Source organism: Thermothelomyces thermophilus, chromosome 2, assembly GCF_000226095.1.
Source record: "Thermothelomyces thermophilus ATCC 42464 chromosome 2, complete sequence".
Classification (NCBI taxonomy): Eukaryota; Fungi; Ascomycota; class Sordariomycetes; order Sordariales; family Chaetomiaceae; genus Thermothelomyces; species Thermothelomyces thermophilus.
Window position 1 is genome coordinate 5,197,595 of NC_016473.1, and position 19,899 is coordinate 5,217,493.

At 55.1% G+C, this 19,899-nt stretch overlaps 4 protein-coding genes across 4 annotated transcripts; 3 read left to right on the forward strand and 1 right to left on the reverse strand.

Annotated features, from left to right (window-relative positions):
• Positions 1 to 4,593: 4,593 nt before the first annotated feature.
• On the forward strand, positions 4,594 to 6,784 carry MYCTH_2302958 (uncharacterized protein). Its single transcript, XM_003662333.1, has 6 exons — positions 4,594 to 4,915; positions 5,014 to 5,193; positions 5,269 to 6,108; positions 6,171 to 6,278; positions 6,375 to 6,497; positions 6,575 to 6,784. The coding sequence occupies exons 1-6, from the start codon at positions 4,714 to 4,716 to the stop codon at positions 6,676 to 6,678; spliced, it is 1,557 nt and encodes a 518-aa protein (XP_003662381.1). The 5' UTR covers positions 4,594 to 4,713; the 3' UTR covers positions 6,679 to 6,784.
• A 506-nt stretch (positions 6,785 to 7,290) lies between these two features.
• On the forward strand, positions 7,291 to 9,190 carry MYCTH_2302962 (uncharacterized protein). Its single transcript, XM_003662334.1, has one exon. It carries the CDS (start codon positions 7,580 to 7,582, stop codon positions 9,080 to 9,082), a length of 1,503 nt encoding a protein of 500 aa, XP_003662382.1. The 5' UTR covers positions 7,291 to 7,579; the 3' UTR covers positions 9,083 to 9,190.
• A 611-nt stretch (positions 9,191 to 9,801) lies between these two features.
• MYCTH_2091570 (uncharacterized protein) lies at positions 9,802 to 11,451 on the reverse strand (the record flags this gene model as incomplete). The annotated part of the gene is made up of 1 exon (XM_003662335.1): positions 9,802 to 11,451. The coding sequence occupies exon 1, from the start codon at positions 11,401 to 11,403 to the stop codon at positions 9,802 to 9,804; it is 1,602 nt and encodes a 533-aa protein (XP_003662383.1). The 5' UTR covers positions 11,404 to 11,451.
• A 1,162-nt stretch (positions 11,452 to 12,613) lies between these two features.
• On the forward strand, positions 12,614 to 15,385 carry MYCTH_2302964 (uncharacterized protein). Its single transcript, XM_003662336.1, has 3 exons — positions 12,614 to 13,033; positions 13,096 to 13,291; positions 13,349 to 15,385. Exons 1-3 carry the CDS (start codon positions 12,983 to 12,985, stop codon positions 15,310 to 15,312), a joined length of 2,211 nt encoding a protein of 736 aa, XP_003662384.1. The 5' UTR covers positions 12,614 to 12,982; the 3' UTR covers positions 15,313 to 15,385.
• Positions 15,386 to 19,899: the final 4,514 nt, after the last annotated feature.

The following is a 19,899-nucleotide window of genomic DNA, read 5'->3' on the forward strand; positions in this document are numbered from 1 at the left end:
TAGGACTATAGTTATAATAGTTATAATTAAACTATTTCTCAAAGCTTATACTATATTATTAGAACTTAATATAGATAGTAAAAGAGTATTTATTAAAATATTATATCTAATCTATTATAATCTTAGTATTATTAAATATTATCTCTAACTTATAGAATTATATCTCCTTATTAAGATCTTTAATATTCTAATCTTCTAATAGCTACTATTTAAAGATATGGAATACTAGGATAGTATTACTAATAGCGTTTTTAGTATTAATTATATTTATTAACTCTTAGTTATAAAGGTCTAGAATCTCTAGCTAATAAAATATTATAATTAGTATTCTAAACTAATACTTAGAAAAGAAGAAGATATTAACCTTCTTCTTCTTATCTATTTTAACTATTAAGATCTTAAACCGCCTATTTAACATTATAAATATATACTTAGTCTTATCCATATTTTAATAGCTAGATATAATAATCTTTAAGCTTTTAATAATATCCTTAAGCTTATTAAAGAATATCTCTAGTTCTTCTACCTACTACTTAGCCAAGAGTTAGTTTACTTTGACTAGTTTAAAGAATATTAGCTAAAACTATAGATAATCCTATTTCCAATATAGCTACTAGTACTTACTAATAGGAGGGCAAGGAGGATTATAACATGCCTATAAGCGGTTAGTAGTATCTTAGAGAAGATCTTTGGTAGCAAGAGAACTAGATTCGATAAGCTAGTATATATATCCTCCGAGGGCAGAATCTTTGTCGTTTCAAAGTAACCGAGGTCTTCTAACTACGTTACTACTAGTAGCTAGAAATCTAGTATTCTTTAACGACTTCAAGTGCCGGCCAACCTAGGTCTTTCTAGTCTTAAATAGTTAAGCCGCGTGCCGTATACTAGGTTCGTTTCTATAGGGTAAGCGGCTAGTTCGGTGGCGAGTTCGAGTAGTAAGGAGCCATTTAGTAGCCTATATACTAGCTAGTTCCTAAATATAGTCGGTTAGAGGCATTATATATAGAAAAGTGGTTAAATTAGACTTATAGTAGTGGTTGTATCTTTAAATATAAGGAGTTGACTGGTAAAATTAGATATATATTTGGACACGTACCTGTCTGGCAATATTGGCATGTCCGGGGGTTTTGGCCCCACCTGTCGGGAGACAGGTGGTAGTCCTGAACTAATTAGTCAGCAACTAACCACCGGGTAATGATTCGAGATTGGTAGGTGCTGTGGTGGCAAGTGGGGGCACCTGCCTAACCGCCCTTCTATGTACATACAAACCGCCGGTCTTGAGGTCGCGCACAGTTTTGCCGTTCCCTGCTTCCCTTTGCGGCCTTCCAACCAAACTTTTACCCATCACATCTGCTAGTTGTCGGACAATTTCTTCCCCAATTCTATATCTTATGCGCATCATGTGTTAATTCGCCGAAGCCTCCAACGACATGGGTGGGTCCGGCCCTGGCCCTGTCGAAACAGACCAGACCCAACAGCCTCGCTGGCGTCGACCGACCCTCGCCAATCCGACGAGTCCAGACGAGCAATCCGGCCAGGACATGAGTCACTTTGAAGGCTTCACCAGGCCATTCAACAAAGTTGAGACGGCTAGCCTTGGCCCATCCGGTATCCTGGCTCCCTGTCTAGACTGACCGGTAATTAATTGACACTAATACTCCGTAATGTTATAGAATAATTAATAACCAAACAAAGGGGGAGGAAGAACAGAGTCGTCTCCTACCGTTCGGCGGGAGCGTTCTATATGGGTTATGACGACAACATCGCTGGCAATGTCTGCTGGCGTGATGGCACCGTTGTCGATTGAACTGCGTCAGGCAACGACATGTTACTTTGCGTGCGCTCCTCATCTGCTAGCGGCGACCGCTGTTCCCGTTACCTTGTTATCAGGGCCTCCCAAGGTAGGTACGCTTCTGCTCGTCAATAGGAAGCTGACAATCCGGGCTTGGTCGACGTCAGCTGATACGCCAGGGCCGAGGCCCATAGTCCTTGATCGGACCTGTCGGTTCTGATGAGGACGTGATGCTTTGGAGATGGGACCATTCTATATGTCAGTTTAAGCTGCCTCGCGAATGGCAAGAGCAGGATGCAGACAGACAAGGGCCATAGACAAGCAGCCGGAATATTGAAAGACTAAATTTGGCAGCGACGGATCACCTAAAAACCCATGACGCTTTTCACGGTGACTATCTGGATGCTAACTCTAGCGGCGGCACTCCGTGGTGTCTGGCTGTGGAGTGACACCCATGCAAAATTAGGTACCTCAGGGCATACCCCCGATGACCGTTTCAAAAATGTGAGAGGAATTGGCCACAACCGACCAGCCAACCAACCTGGAAGCCGTGGCTGGCCACTACACGTAAGGTGCAATCGGTTTTAATCTCAATTGGTGTGATCAGAACTCCACCTGCTCCTGCTTCTGCCCAGCCGGTCGTTCATTTCATCCCACCCAGTCTGGAGGCCGTCTGGACCGGCTCAGCTTACGAGGCCCATGGAGGTAGCTATAGCATGGAATATTTTGACAGTGTTTATTTCCGTAAACGGAGTTTGCAGCCAATCAGCAGACTTGATTTGTTGCCCATGTAACGACCCCGGCCGGCTCAATTGGCCAAAGCTCAACAACAGCATTGTATCTTTACCTACCATGCAAGTCGCTCTGTAGGTAAAAGCCGCTTGTGTCGACATGGGAACCTCAATGGAGTCAAGTATCCAGATTCTGCAGGCACCTCATTATAAAGGCAAGGCCTCCTTCTTGTGGCTAGCTAAGCCATGCTACAAGATCGAAAACTATCATTCCATCAATATTAATTAATACTAATACCTCAATAGCAGCAACAGCAGCAACAGCAGCAGCAACAGAAACCCCTCCTAGAACCCAGTGGTTTAAGCTCAGGGCAAACAGTCCGACTTTTACTCTACGTTCCTCTCGCTCATATTCTTTCCTTTTTTTTGGTCACCTCTTCTTTCTTTTTCATTGTCCAGCTACTCGAATTCGTTCACCCTAGACAACAGCCGCGAATGAAGGTTAGTAAGCGGTGCGTACTGTACATACGAAATAAACGAATAAGTTCGGCATCGAAAAGGGGTAAACCGAACCGGTCTTGCCCGGTCCGTCTGCGGCCTAATTAATCATCGAAGTTCTAGCTTCCTGCATGGTGGCTGCGGGCTGCCGATTGCCGGAAGGGGGCCGGAATGCGCAATAGAAAAAGCGAAACGCGCAGTGGATTGTTGGCGACCATCTCCCTTCTTGCGAACTGTTTTGTTTTGCCAGGTCAAGGTTAATTTTCCGGAGTTAATATTGTCCTCTTCCCTCCGTACTTGCCCTCGATTCAATGTTGCCACTTCCAGGGACTTGCCGCGCTCACCCCAAGCCCTTTTGGCGCGGCTCCAGTTAGTCGTTTCTGGGCAAAGCTTAGCCACGACGGGCCCCAGCCGTTGCCGAGTCGAATTCCGCACTAGGTACGGAGTAGCTATGGCTTCCCATTTAATTAGTGGTGGGCCAAGACGAAGTGCCGACTTGGCCGGCAGAAATCGAGCCGGATCCGGAGCATGCATGCAATAACGGGCGACCAGGGTTGAAGTTCAGGGGGCCGGGTGGTATCATTCCTAACAACCCGCCTGCCCCACCGCGGCAACTCGCTCATGCAACGTCAAGCTCACTGATGACGGGCCGGATGAGCCGCTCGCGGGCAGGTTGCAGCTTGAGCGATTTTGGGGGTTGAAACGAGCTGGACATAGCTGGTGTCCTGTCCCATTTTACACCTTTGCTTCTTCTCTGGTATTATACCTCGATTTCCTCTCCTTCGTCGCCGAAAGTCGAGAGAACGAGAGGAGCTATCTCGAGGTACAACACACGTGCGGAGAGAATTTGAGGCACAGCACCGGCCGAGCTGCATGTTCATATATATGCAGTCAGTCGTGATTGCGCTGCGGCGACTGCCGGCTCGGCACCCAACCATGCCGACGGAGCACTCGCTTCCACACCCCTCAGAACGATATAGGAGATCTATCCGCTGCGCCGTGGCGCGCCGCTGCCGGCGGCTAAAGCAGCAGCTCCGCAGTTGTCCCGTGTACAACCCGGACGTGTATGCACGTACGGAGTATTAGATGTAGATACATTCGGCCATAGGGGAGAAATGACCCCACGCCGCATCTGTAGAACGGGGTTAAAGGCCTCGGCGTATTACACCGGCGGGTGGAGGGGCGGGGGGGGGGGACAACTTAGGCCTGATCGACGCTGGTGAACACGCCAACGTCAGTTGGCCGCATGTTCTGGCCAGACCGACCTGCTCTGGTTCGGTGGTGTCCAACATTCCCCGACCGGGAAGACCCGTCAGGGTGGCGTCGGTGCAATATGGACAGGACAGCGAGTGAAACTGGGCGGACGGAGCCATCGAATCCCATCCTGCTAGATCCTTCCGGTTGCATGCACACGTCAAATGTCAGGATTTGCAACATGACTGCTCCAATCATGTTAGCTGCCTCGTTCGGATTGGGAGAGACATGCTGGTCCCTTTATATGCTTTTCCAGCACCGGCGCCCCCCAGCCAGGCTTAAGGTCTCATTGTGTCTTGCAGGGCCCTTCGGCGTCTCTGCATCTCTCAGAGCAAATCTTATCGGCCAGGGACTGTGAATTGGACCCTGAACTTGGTGAGATCCATAGCTTTGTTTTCTTTTCGACAGCGTCCAGACGACACAGCAACCCCGGCCAAGATGGGCGGCGGCGGCGGCGGAGCTAGCCCGGACAATCTGATCCATCGCATGGCGATGGAGGATCCGGTGCCCTGGTACAAGAAACCGAACCTGCGCAGGATGTACTTCTTATTGTTCCCCTGTGTCATCGGCATCGAGATGACCTCTGGTTTCGACTCGCAGATCATCAACTCGGCCCAACTTCTGCCGGCGTGGAAAGAGTGTGAGTCGCCCCGGCGCTCCCCGATGCCCTTGGGAGAAAAGAGTGACGGAACAAAAAAAAAAAAAAAGATCAAACGGGGAGCTAATTCTCGCCTCCAGATTTTGGACACCCCAGCGGGGCATACAATGGCATCCTCGCTTCTGCCCTCCCGCTTGGCTCTGTCATCGGTCTCCCCTTCATCCCGCTCGTCAACGACATCTGGGGCCGCCGATGGTGCATCATGTTTGGCTCCTGCATCATGATCATTGGCACCATTATTCAGGGCCTCGCGATCAACGGTGAGTAGTGCTGCCGACCACCAGCTGTCCGGCGTAGGCGACGGGGTAGCTAAAGCGACGAGGCATTTGATTTAGGCCCCATGTACATCATGGCGCGCGGCATTATCGGTTTCGGCCTGCCCTACGCCATCGTCGCGGGCTCCTGCCTGATCGGCGAGCTGGGTTACCCCAAGGAACGGCCGATCCTGACGTCGCTCTTCAACGCGTGCTACTTTATCGGAGCCATCGTGGCGGCGGGGACGACGTTTGGGACGCAGCAGATCAACAACGACTGGTCGTGGCGGATCCCGTCGTTCCTGCAGATGGCGCCGTCGCTGCTGCAGGTCACGTTTGTCTTCTTCCTGCCCGAGTCGCCGCGCTTCCTGCTGAGCAAGGACCGGATCGAGGAGGCCGAGGAGGTGCTGGTGGCGTACCACGCCGAGGGCAACGCCGAGTCCGAGTTCGTCAAGGCCGAGATCGCCGAGATCAAGGCAACGCTGCAGATCGAGCTCGAGAACTCGAAGCGGTCGTGGCTGGACCTGGTGCGCACTGCGGGCATGCGGCGGCGCCTCATCATCGGCTCGCTGCTCGGCCTGTTCACGCAGCTGTCGGGCAACGTGGTCATCTCGTACTTCCTGGGTGACGTGCTCAAGCTCATCGGCTACACGGACCCGACTTTCCAGGCGCAGTACAACCTCGGCAACCAGTGCTGGTCGCTGGTGTGCGGCGTGAGCGCGGCCCTGGTGGTGATGCGCTTCCGGAGGCGGACCATGTACCTGACGGGCATCCTGTCCATCCTGGCCGTATACGTCGCCTGGACTACGTGCACGGCCATCTTCATCGTCGACCGGTCCCAGGTGGCGGCCAAGCTATCGCTTTTCTGGATCTACGCCTACAGCCCGGCGTACAACCTGTGCTTCAACGCCCTGACCTACAGTGAGTCGAGAAAGACGAGAAAGACGCCCCGGGATAGGTTGCTAATGGTGGTCGGCCGGCAGCCTACCTCATCGAGATCTTCCCGTTCGCCCAGCGCGCCCGCGGTATCGCCATCTTCCAATTCTGGGGCAAGGCGGCCCAATTTTTCGGCACCAACGTCAACCCCATCGGTAAGGCTGCATGCGCGCACGCTTAGTGAAACACGCCGATACGGGTCACACACAAGTCCGTTCTTGTGGGCGACGGCTGACCGGATATCAACACAGGCACCCAGGCTATCGGCTGGAAGTTCCTGCTCGTGTATTGCTGCTGGATCTTTGTCGAGGCAGTCCTGATCTGGTTCCTTTGGCCCGAGACGTCCGGCCGCTCTCTCGAGGAGCTCGCCTTCCGTACGTTATCGCTTTCTGTTGCCAGCTTGTTGAGATTTGGTGCTGTGTGAGAAGATTGACTGACCACTTCTTTGCAGTCTTCGAGGCCGGCGAGAATGCTCGCCGTCAAGACAAGTTAATTACCGAGGTGCTGCACGCCGAAGAGCTGAACGAAAAGACGAGCCACGTGAAGGATGCTTAAACTCGGGATTGCAGTGACTTCTCTGGATGAAAGAATGGAAGTTAGCCTGGAGATGTTGGAGCGCATCGATGGGAATCAAGAAGGGGAGGGGCGTACGCGCTGAAGGCGCCTCAGGTACTTACAGAAAGGTAAGGAGGTACCGAAAGCGATTCTCAATCGAAGTACGTCAATTGTGTTTACACGCGGGGACCAAACATAGTTGATTGGCTCAATGGAATTTGCCCATTGTGAATGGGAGAGGGGTACTTGCTTTGGGCCTTTGGTGCTGCTGCTTCAGGTATGTATGTATGTATGTACCCGATACTTGTGCAAGAATGCGGGCAAGAGAGTCATCAAGGAAGGCCAAGTCGGGCAATTACTAACTCGCACTGCGTAACAACTAACCGTACGGATTAACCTGCATGTACCTGTCTAATTCTGTACTTGAGATCAGATGCTGCTGTTCGCGAACCTGGGCAGGAGCCGCTGAACCAATGGCGGTGGGGCACCTACCACTCCAGTTGCCCGCACGGTCGGGACCCCTGGAGCCCTGAAACCCCACCATTAGCTCCATGTAGCTTCAATCCAGGTTCTGAGATGAGATCACCCGCTGCAACTCCCCTCGAGACAACCGAACGCCCTATCCAACTATCATCAGCAGCACATTTCTCCGTCCAGACTCTCCATGTAAAAGTTCCCACTAAGCGATGTGAAATTGCTTTTAACTGCCGCGCTGCCACCTCGGCCGCTGCATCGCGGTCCCTCAAGTTTCCCAGCGCGCAACTAACGAGGAACTGCAATCCAGGGCAACTCGCATTCACCTTCATTTTTCCGGGCTCTGGCGCCGACTAGGTCAAGGAACTTTCGGTGTTATATCTACAGGCCCGGCGAAGGAGAAGGACAAGGAAAATTAAGCGGCAAGATGTCTGTCCAGGGAACAACGGTGGGAGCACTCCCACCAGAACTGCTACGCCAGGTGTTCGATGCGCTCGACCACGCCGCGCCCTCCGAGCATCGGCTGAACGATCAGCCGGACTGCAGAATGCTTTGTGACCCCAACTGTCCGCTCAAGAAGGCCTCCCTTGTCAACAGGAAATGGCGTGCAGTTGTTCTGCCTCTGCTCTTCCGCCACGTCGTCTGGCGCCTGGCGTCCTGCGACCAACTTCTCAGTCGACCCAACGAGATCTCGGAGTCACAGTCGGACGACCCCTCCGAGAGCATTTCCATCCTGGCGTTCTTGCGCGCCAATAATCTAGCGCGCCATGTTCGCTCACTCACCATTGTTGTGTGTCGCGAGGAAGCACTCCCTTCTGCGACAACCACTGACCGAAGGAGTGGCTCTCGAATCAGCAGCAGTCTGGAGGAATGGAAGCAAGCAAGATGGAACTCGATCAGCGACACCCATGCGCAATATGCCGCCCAGATCAGCTCCGCCACGGTCTACAACGGGGATAACAACTGGCTCTGGCGTATGCTGTTTGGCATCATGAACCCTTTGAGGCTGACCCTCATCGCCTCTCCTCAGACACTGGCTCGGCTACTCTCGTGCATGGTATATGTCGGAGACGCCGACTTCTTCTCCACCGAGGAGCGCCTGCATATCTTGTCCTTGTCGATGGACGGTTCTTCAAGGAGCTCGCCGCCGCCTCTCCTTGTTCGGTCCGAGGGAGCTCGTCCGGCTGCTCCCACAGCTTCACGCAAATGCTCCACGGAGCGCGACTACGTCCGGACGGAACTGTTTACGATCAGACCTTGGACCCACCTGCTCCTGAACGAGAACTCCTCCATCCGCGTCTACAGGACATATCACTTCTTCGACCGACGTCCTCCCTCCATCCTAGGGTCGTTGCTCGGCTGTGAGGAGGCCCCCCTCAACGTTATGATGGTTCCCCCCACGGTCACCTCCCTCTCGTACATTGCCATTTTCCCGGTTGCCACACATTTTCGAATGCTCGTGGATCGGTTGCCGCGCATCGACAGCTTGTACCTCCAGCTCGTACCCCGCAATGACATTCTGCTCGACGAGAAAGAAATGGACCATGTCAATGCATCGGACTTGTGGCTGGAGCGAAATAGCTGCTACAAGTTAGCCATGCAAAATATGCTGCTTTCTGCGGCTGCCCCCTTACCACCGAACAACGTCAACGATAACAACACGAACGTCGCTGACGATCACGACCAAGATAGCGAGGTCGATGCGTCTCATACCGGACCCCATGAGCATGTAATCATGGAGGAGGGCCCGGCCCAGGGCGGAGTACACAATTGGCAGTATCTTCGCAGATTCGAAACCGGAGACTCATCAGACCGAGAGGCGTGGTTGGACGCTGTCGAATGGGTGGAAGAGAGCCAGACCGGGTGGCATGTCGAGGCCGAAGGTGTCCTCGTTAGGGAACCCGGTTCTGACGGGGCTCGAGGAAGCTGAGGGCGGGACCAACCCTTTTGTTCCCAGTCGAGATAAAGCTTCCTGTAGCGTCCTCATCAAACTGTTCATGCCGTTCGTCCACTTGGATATTCAACAGCCACGGCGAAAAGCAGGTTTTGGATACGTGCCGTGTTAATGGAGACCGTTCCAACGTCGAATCACGTTACTGTCTCAAAATCCACGACTCGCCGTTCTCGACCAACGACAGTGGTGGCGATTACCGCAATGCTTGGCAGCAGTCGGGCTTCCCACCAGCAATCGCCTTCCCCTGAAGTTCTAGACCACGTACGAAAACAAGACCCCGAGTCACTCGAATGAAGCTGCGCTGTGTAGTATCAGAAATGAACTCTATCGTTTCATGCGCGTCGGATATATGCGATTGTCTCCCAGATTGTGTATGGGATGCCATGAGATAATAATGTGACGTGGAGAGTCTCTAGTGGATCTAGCGGCTCGCGCAGAGCCATGCGACACGTCTGAACACCACCCCAACGCCGAAATCTTGCGTATCCCTGTCCTCTATTCGTCTTACAAGCTGTCCCACGGAACCCAGCTAGAGAACTTCCCGGGTCAAGACAAAAAAAAAAAAACAAGCAAAGAACCAGCCTGGGAGTTTTCCCCTTGGTGATCACTTGGTGATCACACCCGGAGCACCAAATGAAGCCGTGTGGGGTTTAAAAGCAATCCCTCCGCGTCCGGACCAGCCGACGTATCTGCCACTAGTCATCCTCGTCGCCGCTGCTCAGGTCGATCTGCTTCCTCCGCTCCTCCTCGTTCATCTCGCGCCACGTGCTCCAGCTCAGCATGACGAAGGCGGCGACGATCAGCAGCCCGCCCAGGACGGCGGCCCCGCTCAGCGGTGTCCCCGTCACAAACCAGTCGACAATGGCCACCATGAAGATGGTCAGCAACGAGGCGACGGAGCTGAGGACCGGGCTCGTCAACGAGATGAGCACGAGGAACGAACCGGAAAACATCATGTTCATGATGACGCTGATGAAGAGCAGCCACGCAGTCTCGCCGGTCGGAACCTCAAACTTCTCCCACCCGAGGACGTGCAGCACCGGCAGCGGAATCCACAACACCAGCAGGGTGAAGGCGCCCATCAGGCTGCCGAAGGTGTTGGCGAAGATGACCCCCCTGGTGGCGTCCATGCCCTCGGGAGGGCACGCGAAGCGCTTGTACAGGACCTCGTACAGCCCGTACAGCACGGAACCGGCGCCGATGATGAGATTCCCCGCGAACCTGGCGGCGGGGTCCACCACACCTCCGTTACTGGCACCGGCGCCACCGGGCGACGCGGTTGAAGAGGAGGAGGACTCTTCGGGGCCTCCGTCCCCGCCGTCGCCATACGCGACCACCAGGACGCCGACGATGGCCACGGCCACGGCCAGCATCTTGTCCGCCCGCAGTCTCTCCTTGAGCAGCGGCACCGAGAAGGCGTAGGCGAAGAAGGCGCTGCAGTTGTAGATGGCCGTCAAATCACTCGGTGTCGTCATGCTCACAGCCAGGTACCAGCTCAGCCCGGCGACGGTGAGCGCCGACGTGATGACGGCGGTGGCCTTGCCGAGGTACTTGACGGGCGAGTGGCCGTACTCGAGCAGGCCACCCCCGCTCCCGCCGCCGACCCCGCCGCCCAGCTGACCGTAGACGGCGGACTCCCTCACGGTGGTCATGGCGGCGGCGGCGGCCGCCGCCTTGACGTCCCGCGTCTCCACGACGAGCGCGATGGCCCGCAGCGTGCGCACGTGGCCGTCCCAGAAGCGGCGCCAGCTCTGCTCGGGCGGCGACCGGCGCACCCAGAGCACGGCCAGCTGCAGCGGCCACAGCAGCACCCACGAGCCGTGCGTCAGGTACAGCATGCAATAGGCCTTGTCCCACCCGCGGTCGTGCTGGATCTCCGAGGCCAGCATGGTCTGCACCGTGAAGGAGACCAGGCAGACGATCAGGAAGAAGGCGGCATACGTGTACCGCCTGCGGGCCTCGGCGCCGGCCGCCGCAGCCGTGGTTAGGGCGGGGCTGCGAGATCGCATTGTTGTTGTCGTTGCCGCTGCCGCTGCCGCTGCCGCTGCTGGGCTGCGGCGGGCGAAGGCTGGGCGAGCGGACAAGCCACGAGGCGAAGTCGGCGGGGGGGAGGTGCTAACGGGGGCGACGTACGCGCGGGTGGTGGTGGTGGTGGTGGTGATGGTGGTGGAAAGGTGTGATCGGGAGGGCAGCGGGCTGGTGCGTCGGCTAGGGCTGCGGTAAGATGGGCGGCCGCGGTCGTTGTCGTCGTCGTGGTGGGCAAGGAGCGGGTCGGCGGAGCGGGAGTCGCGGAGCATGGCGCGATGTACGGATTACTGTATAATTAATTACTAGCTGCCCGTCCCCCGGATCTCGACCGATCTCTTTAAAGCCGGGGGCGATCTTCACCCGACTCGGGTCGCTGAGACGGGTGTCAGGTAGGTTATCTTGAAGGTTGGTTTGTCGCGGGTGCCAGTCCGGTTGGAATGCAACGTGACGTCAACCGCCATAGAAGCTGACGGCAAGTAGAGAAACCAACCCAGGAGTTGAAGAACGTGAGTTACAGATCGTACGGGACACGAATTTAAGTAAAAAGTGCAAAACTTTAGACCCGGCACCGGTCACTCCCGGTTGAGGAGAAATGACGACCGAAAAGTCTGGGTTTCGTGGGGTTAGGGTGATGGTGCAATTGAAGCTAAAACTCGAAGACCCTGAGAACAACGTGCGTGGAACACGGCAAAAAATGGGTGCGTGCCCCCTGGGATGGTTCTGTGGAGGATCTGCCAATCAGGGGCTGCAGTGCCCCAGATGGTGCCTTAGTCGGCTGTCTCAGGGGAGATCATCCCCATTTCCAGGCGGGTCACACGCGGCCGCACGCGAGCAGCCCCCTCTCAACCTGGGAAAGAGCCACCAAAACCCGACCATGAGTTCAGTCACCAGTCACTACCATCAAGTGAATGATGGGAGTCCGCATTACACCTCGCAAATATGCGTAATCATCTTCTATATCATGTGCATATGGTTTGCTTTCGTTGTCCACAACCGATCGGGCTACAAAGATACCCTCCACATCATCGTTAGTTCTTGACGCAAGAAGCCCACGAGTGAAGAGGCATGAACTCGTCATGGCCGTGTATGTAATCCGTACTTACCCACTTCCCAAAACCCCAGAGAGCCGAGGTCGTTATGTCTCTGCGGCACCTTTGATGTTGGGATGAAAGCATACCCCATGTAGAAGAGAGGTCCGTTCCGAGTCACAGAACATTGACCTTAATTAGATTTCCTTGGTTCTAATAATGATGTCCATTCATCTGAAAGCTAACCCATTTTCTGCTTAAGTTCACTCTATTAACCTAAGTTTATGTGGTACCGACACTGCGGTTATCTGATAGGAGTTAATGCAACCCGTTTCTCAGCTTTATCACAACTAAGATAGGGGTGACTAAACCTCTCTCTAGGAGTATCTTGATGTTTCGGCCGCTCCATCTCGAGAGATGGCCCGTGCATTAGCTCTGGCCATCACGTGCAGGGAAGGGGCACTTTAGCAATTCGCGTCAGGTCGCGTCTCCCTCCATCCCCACGCTTCCAACCCTCCCGCGTCTTTTTCGCGACTCGTGCTCACTGCTGCCTCTGCCAATCCGCCGCAGCTCATTGGACCCTGGCCCGACTTGATACCTTCAAGATAACCTTGTATAACCATCCTCCCTTTGAACAGCAATACCATCTGCCTCTCTCCTCTTCTGCGTTGTTCTTTCAAATTCCAAATTATCGCGATCTCGCTATCGGCACCTGTATCGCAGTCGTGCGATTAGCCAATGCTCACGTCCCTCGGCCCATCTTAGAGCGGCTTTGTTCTCTAACTTAACGAGATTCTGAGGTCCAAAGCCCGCCGAGAAAATGGCCGCCGACCACCCAAAGGCGGGGATATACAGCGCTACGTATAGCGGTGTAGGTACCGAACTCTCCAGAGCTTGCCCCTCCCGTGCTGACTGCTTCTGTCATGTTTGTAGATTCCTGTCTACGAATACCAGTTTGGTCCGGACCTTAAGGAGCATGTGATGCGCCGCCGAGAAGATAATTGGATCAATGCAACGCACATTCTCAAGGCCGCCGGCTTCGACAAGCCCGCCCGGACACGCATTCTTGAGCGCGACGTGCAAAAAGACATTCACGAGAAGATCCAGGGAGGTTACGGGAAATACCAAGGTGCGCTTGTGCTCGCCCGTTAAGCCCACTTCCCAGCCCGCTGACCTGCCCTTCCAGGAACGTGGATCCCGCTCGAGCACGGCGAGGCGCTGGCCCAGCGCAACAACGTCTACGAGCGGCTGCGGCCCATCTTCGAATTTCAGCCCGGCAATGAGAGCCCGCCGCCCGCGCCGAGACATGCCAGCAAGCCGAAGGTCCCGAAGGCCCGGCCTGCTGTTCCGAAATGGGGCAGTAAGTCGCAGAACAAGAACGCAAGCCTCTCTCAAGCCGCCGTCTTCTCACGCCATCAACAAGGTGCTGCTTTCCAGGAAGACTACGACAACGCGAGCCAGCTAAACGAGGATGACACCCCGGACAACCTGACGGTTGCCTCGGCGTCCTACATGGCCGAGGACGACCGCTACGATATGTCACAATACTCGACCGGTCACCGGAAGCGCAAGCGGGAGGAGATGCTGCAGGACATGACGGAACAGCAACACGCCATGTACGGGGACGAATTGTTAGACTACTTCCTGCTCTCTAGAAACGAGCAGCCTGCGATTCGCCCCGATCCCCCGACAAACTTTCAACCCGACTGGCCCATCGACACAGAACAGCATACTGCGCTGCACTGGGCGTCCGCAATGGGCGATGTCGAGGTGATCAAGCAGCTGAAGCGGTTCAGCGCCAACCTCGCCTCGCGAAACATACGGGGGGAAACCCCCTTCATGCGGTCCGTCAACTTCACAAACTGCTACGAGAAACAGACCTTTCCCATGGTCATGAAGGAGCTGTTCAGCACCGTAGACGCGCGGGACGCGTCCGGATGTACCGTCATCCACCATGCTGCCGTCATGAAGAGCGGGCGTGTCACGAGTCACTCATGCTCGCGCTACTATCTCGAGAATATCCTCAACAAGCTGCAAGAGACGCGGTCCGCGGACGAACTGCAGCGATTGTTGGATGCTCAAGACAATGACGGCAACACTGCCCTGCACCTGGCGGCAATGCGGGATGCCCGCAAGTGCATTCGGGCGCTGCTCGGCCGGGGAGCATCAACCGACATCCCCAATAACCAGGGCGTCAGGGCTGAGGACCTGATCAGGGAGCTCAATGCTTCCAAGTCTAAAGCAGCTCGGGGGGCACCCCAGCGATCGTCTAGTCCCTTCGCCCCCGACTCCCAGCGGCATAATGCGTTCCGCGACGCCGTGGCCGACTCGGACGGCAAGAGACAGGCCAGTTTCCGGAGCGAGGCCGCAAATACCGTTCAGTCCCGGATCACCCCTCTTGTCCTGCAGAAGTTCCAAGACCTCGCCCAGAGTTACGAGAACGAGATCGACGAGAAGGAGGAGGCAGAGAAGGAGGCCAAACGTATTCTCATCAACACCCAGGCCGAGCTGGCAAACTTGAGGGCCTCGGTCGCCGACCTTGAATCTCACCTAGAAGCGGACGAGGCAGCCGCGAAGACGGAAGCCGAAGCCGCCGAAGCGGCTAAGCAGGTGCTCGCCTACCTAACGCATCAAAATCGCCTTGCCCTACAAGAGGCCGTCAACAAAGAGCTGGCCACCGTTAACGGCGACAGCAGCAAACCTGCCGACCTGCCCAACGGCCAGCCTGCGGACACATCCGGCGGCCCTCAGCCGGACGGCGCCACCGCAGACAACGGCACGAAGAAAGACCCAGCAGACGATGATCCGCAGGAACGTCTCCGCCTCGCGACCGAGCTGCGGGCCCTCCTTCAGGAACAGCGCCGCGCCGAAGCAGAGTACGTCGAAGCCCGCGGCCTGACCGGCACAGGCGAAAAGATCGACAAGTACCTGCACCTTCTCAAATCGTGCCTGCCGCCTGAGGATCACGAGATGCTGGATGAGAATTTGGAGGACATGATCAAGTTGATGGAGGACGAAGCAGATGTCACGTCGGCCGGGGCGGCGCCCGCACCAAGTGAGGCCGCCGAAGGGGTGTCCTCGTTGCCCTTGCCGGGGCAGGCGCAGCAGGTGTCGGTGGGGTTGGGTGTGGAGGTGTCGTCTCTGTCATGAACACGGTGGCCCAGCGATGTACTTCCATTGGAGATGCGTGCACCTTGTTTCCCCCCTCCCCCCCAACCCCCCCCCCCCCAAAAAAAAAAAAAAACCTGCTGCGCCTGTCTTCATTATCCCAGTCTTCGTCCCGAGACGCTGGGAAGGGATTTCGTTGCGTGGAAATGAGAGGCTTCTGTTTGCCTGGCGCTTGAAGGTGCTGGATTGTGTCGTCAAGAAGGAGGCTGTGTTGGGGAAGTGGAGGCATGGAACAAGCGAAGCGCCAAGAATTACATTGGTTTTGACGCGCTTGCTGGATTGGGAGGGGGAAGGGAGGGCATATGACGTCCTTTGGAGAAAAGGCTGGTCTCTCTGTATGACCGCGCTTGGCTGGTTATGGACTCATCATCAATCTTGGACCATCTGTCGGGAAGGGTGAGCGAATGGATGGATATGCCGGCGATACCAAGACAGCCTCTAGCCTCACGACTCCTCGTCCCCTGGCTCTTATTTGTTTTTTTCTCCTTTTTCTCGCCATTATATCATTCTTCGCTACTGAGGCGACCAAGTTGACGGCGGTTAGCGTTTATGACCTGGCCAGGGTCTTTTTTGTTCACATGTCTACGCTTGGGCACACGGGTGGTTGGCGATCCAATACCCAATCTCACCATATCATGTATATACATACCCATTACGGTGCCGGACAAGTTTCCAGCTCGAGCAAACCATTACGAATACTAGCCTCGCAGCATTCGGTCTCGTCTCGCTGGACGTTCCTGAAGCTACTCCCAGGCGAATGGTGATGCTAAGAGCAGCTTAATCCGCCAATAAACTCGGCCGCCACGGACTGTCCAGCAATTGGAGTCTCCGAAGGTTAGGTTGGGCCGGTTATTGGTCATGGGAGACACATCAAGTTGAGCTCTGGTCGGGCGTCGGGTGTCTGTTCGACTCCAGGAGTGGGAGATCCACGGATGATGCGCGGCGCAGGAGGAGGGAGGGGGGGCGGAACAATGGCCCATGAGGTCGCTCCCGGTTCCGCCCACGCTGACTGCTGACCAGACTCGGTCGCACGTGAGGGGCCATCTAGTGTGGTGCAACCAGGCAGGCTGAAAGGGAGTTACGCAATCCCGTTTCTTTGCTCAGCCTCGAGGCTCTCCAACATACGGACAGTGGAGCGCTGTTTTCTGGGCAACGCGGCTAGTACTACCAGTAAGCCTTCAAAGACTCCATATCCAGTATCCAGTCGGGGCCTCGGGCCAAACACCGTTGGGAACAAGGCCACAGTCTGTGAAACAGGATTCGCATGCTGCGGGAGACCAAGGGATCAAGGCGAGATCGGACAGGGATGGCGCAGCAAATCGTCTAGTTATCTTGGTTTCTCGCAGCTTGTTGGCCAGATGCTCCTCAACGGCATGGTTGATAAGCGCGTCAAACAGACGGTATCAACGGACTAGAAGGGTAACACGAATGTGAGTTCATGCGCATTTGCTGTTGAGTGGCAAGTGCCGAGCCTGGGGGCGATCTGTGGCGCGGCGCGGGCCATCTGAGCTGAGCTGTGCGCCGCCCAACCAACCAATCAGTGGCGGTCCCGCCCCCAAGCCGAACCGCCAACACGGCATCTCACAATCGCCTCGACGTTGCAGCTCCTCCTCTCCTTCGTACCCTTGTGTGTTGTCACAAGCTCAAATGCCAAGACGGTAGTGCTACAAAAAGTCCAGCGCGGTGCACGAGAAACTGGCGGTCAACGACAGTCTGCGATGGAGCCCTATGAGTTGCCGTCGCACTCGGACAAATTTAGGGTCATTCTTCCTGCCCCAGCCGAGGTAGGTTAGGTGTGTATGTATGTATGTACATACATACATACATACACACCCTCTCGATTTTGGCCCAGCCAAGTGTACGGAGTATTCCGCAGAGCAAGGGCAGTTCCAAAACGGCGACAGTATTGTTCGGTGAACAACCAATCACCGGTGGTAATAACAGTGTATACGGCGTTCGCTAAGAGACATCGGCGGCTTGCGGCTGTTTTCTCGTTACCGAACCCCACGAGCCGCCGATTACACATGCAGTAACTCCGGGTTTCGTTGGCGCAGGGTTCGCAAAACAGAGGTGGGGCAGGGCTTGCCGGGATCTGGTTCGTAGGGCTGAGGAACGAGGGCGGGGCACGGGCGATCCCTTCCTCGTTTCGCAACTGCTGCTCCTGTCAGCGGGGGACGATCGGGACTGACAAAAAGGGAAAAAGAGACCGAAAAGAGGCGAGCGGGTCGTTTGGAACAACTGCCCTGTGTCAGCGACCGCTACAAGTGTGCCGAGCAGCAGCCCTTGCAGCAGTCCGGCCCATAATCCTTTCTGATAAGAAACCAATAACGACGAGAATCGTGGGTAGAAGCAACCCCATTTGAGTAGCTCTTGGGCAAGACCGCATTGGTAATCGCATTGTCGCGTCCGGCACCGTTGGGAGGGGAAGCACGTAGGCGTGATGAGGCCCTAGTAGTTACGTTGCTGCTTCTTTGGGCTCCAGGAAATATAGTGTAAGCTCTTCTTAGGGAGTCTAGAACCTGGAAGACGCTGCATCATGTACCGTACTGCCCTACGTATCTGTAGTTGAGCTCGTTTCCAGCTAGGAGAAGGCAATTCACGTCGCGTTAGGCTGGCAGCCAAGGGACGTACAGCTGACAGCTCCCGCAATCGCCAAACGTGCAAGCATGACTTTAGCCCTCTTGCCTAGTGTTTTTCGGTTTGCCCGGTAAAGCATGTACAGAGTGGGAACCTACAGTCCGGGTAGGTGCAAAGGGATGTAAGGAGTACATCCCTTACATACCACCACATCACCCGTCATACACGGCCCATGCATGTGTGTACTTTGTACCTGCCCTGCTTCTACCTACCTCTCCTGAGATTCCGTTTTCCCCATGTGACCCGGAAAAGTGAAACTCTGCCCGCACTCTCTCCTGCCATGAACCGTGATAGGTCCTTGATGGGCGGCAAAGTGCGTCTGGTATACTATTCTCCGAACCTGCTGTGTAGGGCGGGAATGGTTGCACCTCCAAAAGCCAATAAGCGAGTACCCACGTGCCTAAAGCAAACTTGAACCCCAAATACACCCTACAACATAGGAGAAGAACGTCCGGGTTCCCTTCTGACATCAGACACACCATTCAAGCCCTACTTGCAGTAGTATAGTATGCACCTTGGCGGCTTGCTTCATAGGCTGGTTACGTACGTTGGTGGAATACATGGTGCCGATTCGGAAGCTGAGGTGGTTCTCATGTGCGCCCCGCAGCACCCATGCCCGTGATCTTCATGGGATGCACGCTAGCGCCTGTCTCAAGCGTGCCAAAGCTGGGATTAGGTGATCCGGAGGTATGAAAGGTATGCACCTTACCTAATGTAAGGTACTATAGTATGTACATACGTAAGGCACCGTGGTCTGTAATCCGTACAGTATGTACATGTACATACGATATACCCATGTACCTACACATTCCTTTATGACAGTGTAGCAGTATAGGGAATCCGTACTCGTGCTGTGGAGAGGGAAGCTTGAGGCTAGTAGTAGGGAGCGCCGAGTGCACCTACGCTGATGCTACTTTTGTCGCATCGAACAAAGAGTAAATCGGCAACTAAAGAAGAAAAAAAAAATTTACTTGCAGATACTTGTGCCTACGTTGGAGATACGGCGAACCAACGCCGCAAACTCTCGGCCAAGAAGCCTGCACAATGCATCCGGGAAAGATGCGATGCGCCAATTTCCCCCTTGCTGTGGAACTGTGTTTCAATCCCCAGGAAATACGGATGAATCCGTACACGACGCTTGTGGGTGCTGACACACCCCGTGAGGCTCAGACCAAGCTGAACGCCGCTTTAGTGTACTAGACCAAATCCGGCTGTGCAGCGAGGAACGGTTCCTGCTCGGCTCGGGCAAATGCCCAAGGTCCCACCAGCCAGCCTTCTCGAGTCGCTGTGTCTCCTCCGGGCCTGGCAAGGCCTTCCACACTTGTAGTTCCACTGCATTCTGGTTGATCAGCTGTTGGCCAACCTGAAGCCCCTCGATCTGTATCGATGTCGTCAGGGTTCAGCTGCTCTTGTTCAAAACACAGGGACGCCACGCCAGTCCCTCCTCGACTCTCGCAAATTGATGGCTCAACGGGCGGAGATTGCAAATGGTTCAGGTTGGCGGTCACCGGAGGTTGGTGGGGGGAAGGCGGCCGCTCCGCCCCTCCATCTCTCCGCCTTCCAGCCTTTGAAGTGCCACACTCTTTCCCAAGCAAGCAACAGGGCCGCCGGACTTCGTAAGGCGCGCCGCCAGGGATTCCAGCCTCCCCCACTTTCCCACTTCAGGGACATGCAAGGGCTTCAGGCAGGGAAGGAACAAGCTTAATGCCCGCTAACCAAAACTTGCACCCTTGCAGCGTGCCGCGATTCCCACGATCCCGCCACCGTTGGCTCCAAACTCCCATCGCGCTGACCGCGGACCAAGCGAATGCGTAACATGGGTGCGCTCCGAACATCATCCCGGAATTGGGCAATTCCACCTTCCCGCATCATTACAGCCGACGCAGAATTTGGCGCATGGGCGTGTGACAAGAACTATCGGCGTGGCCCTAG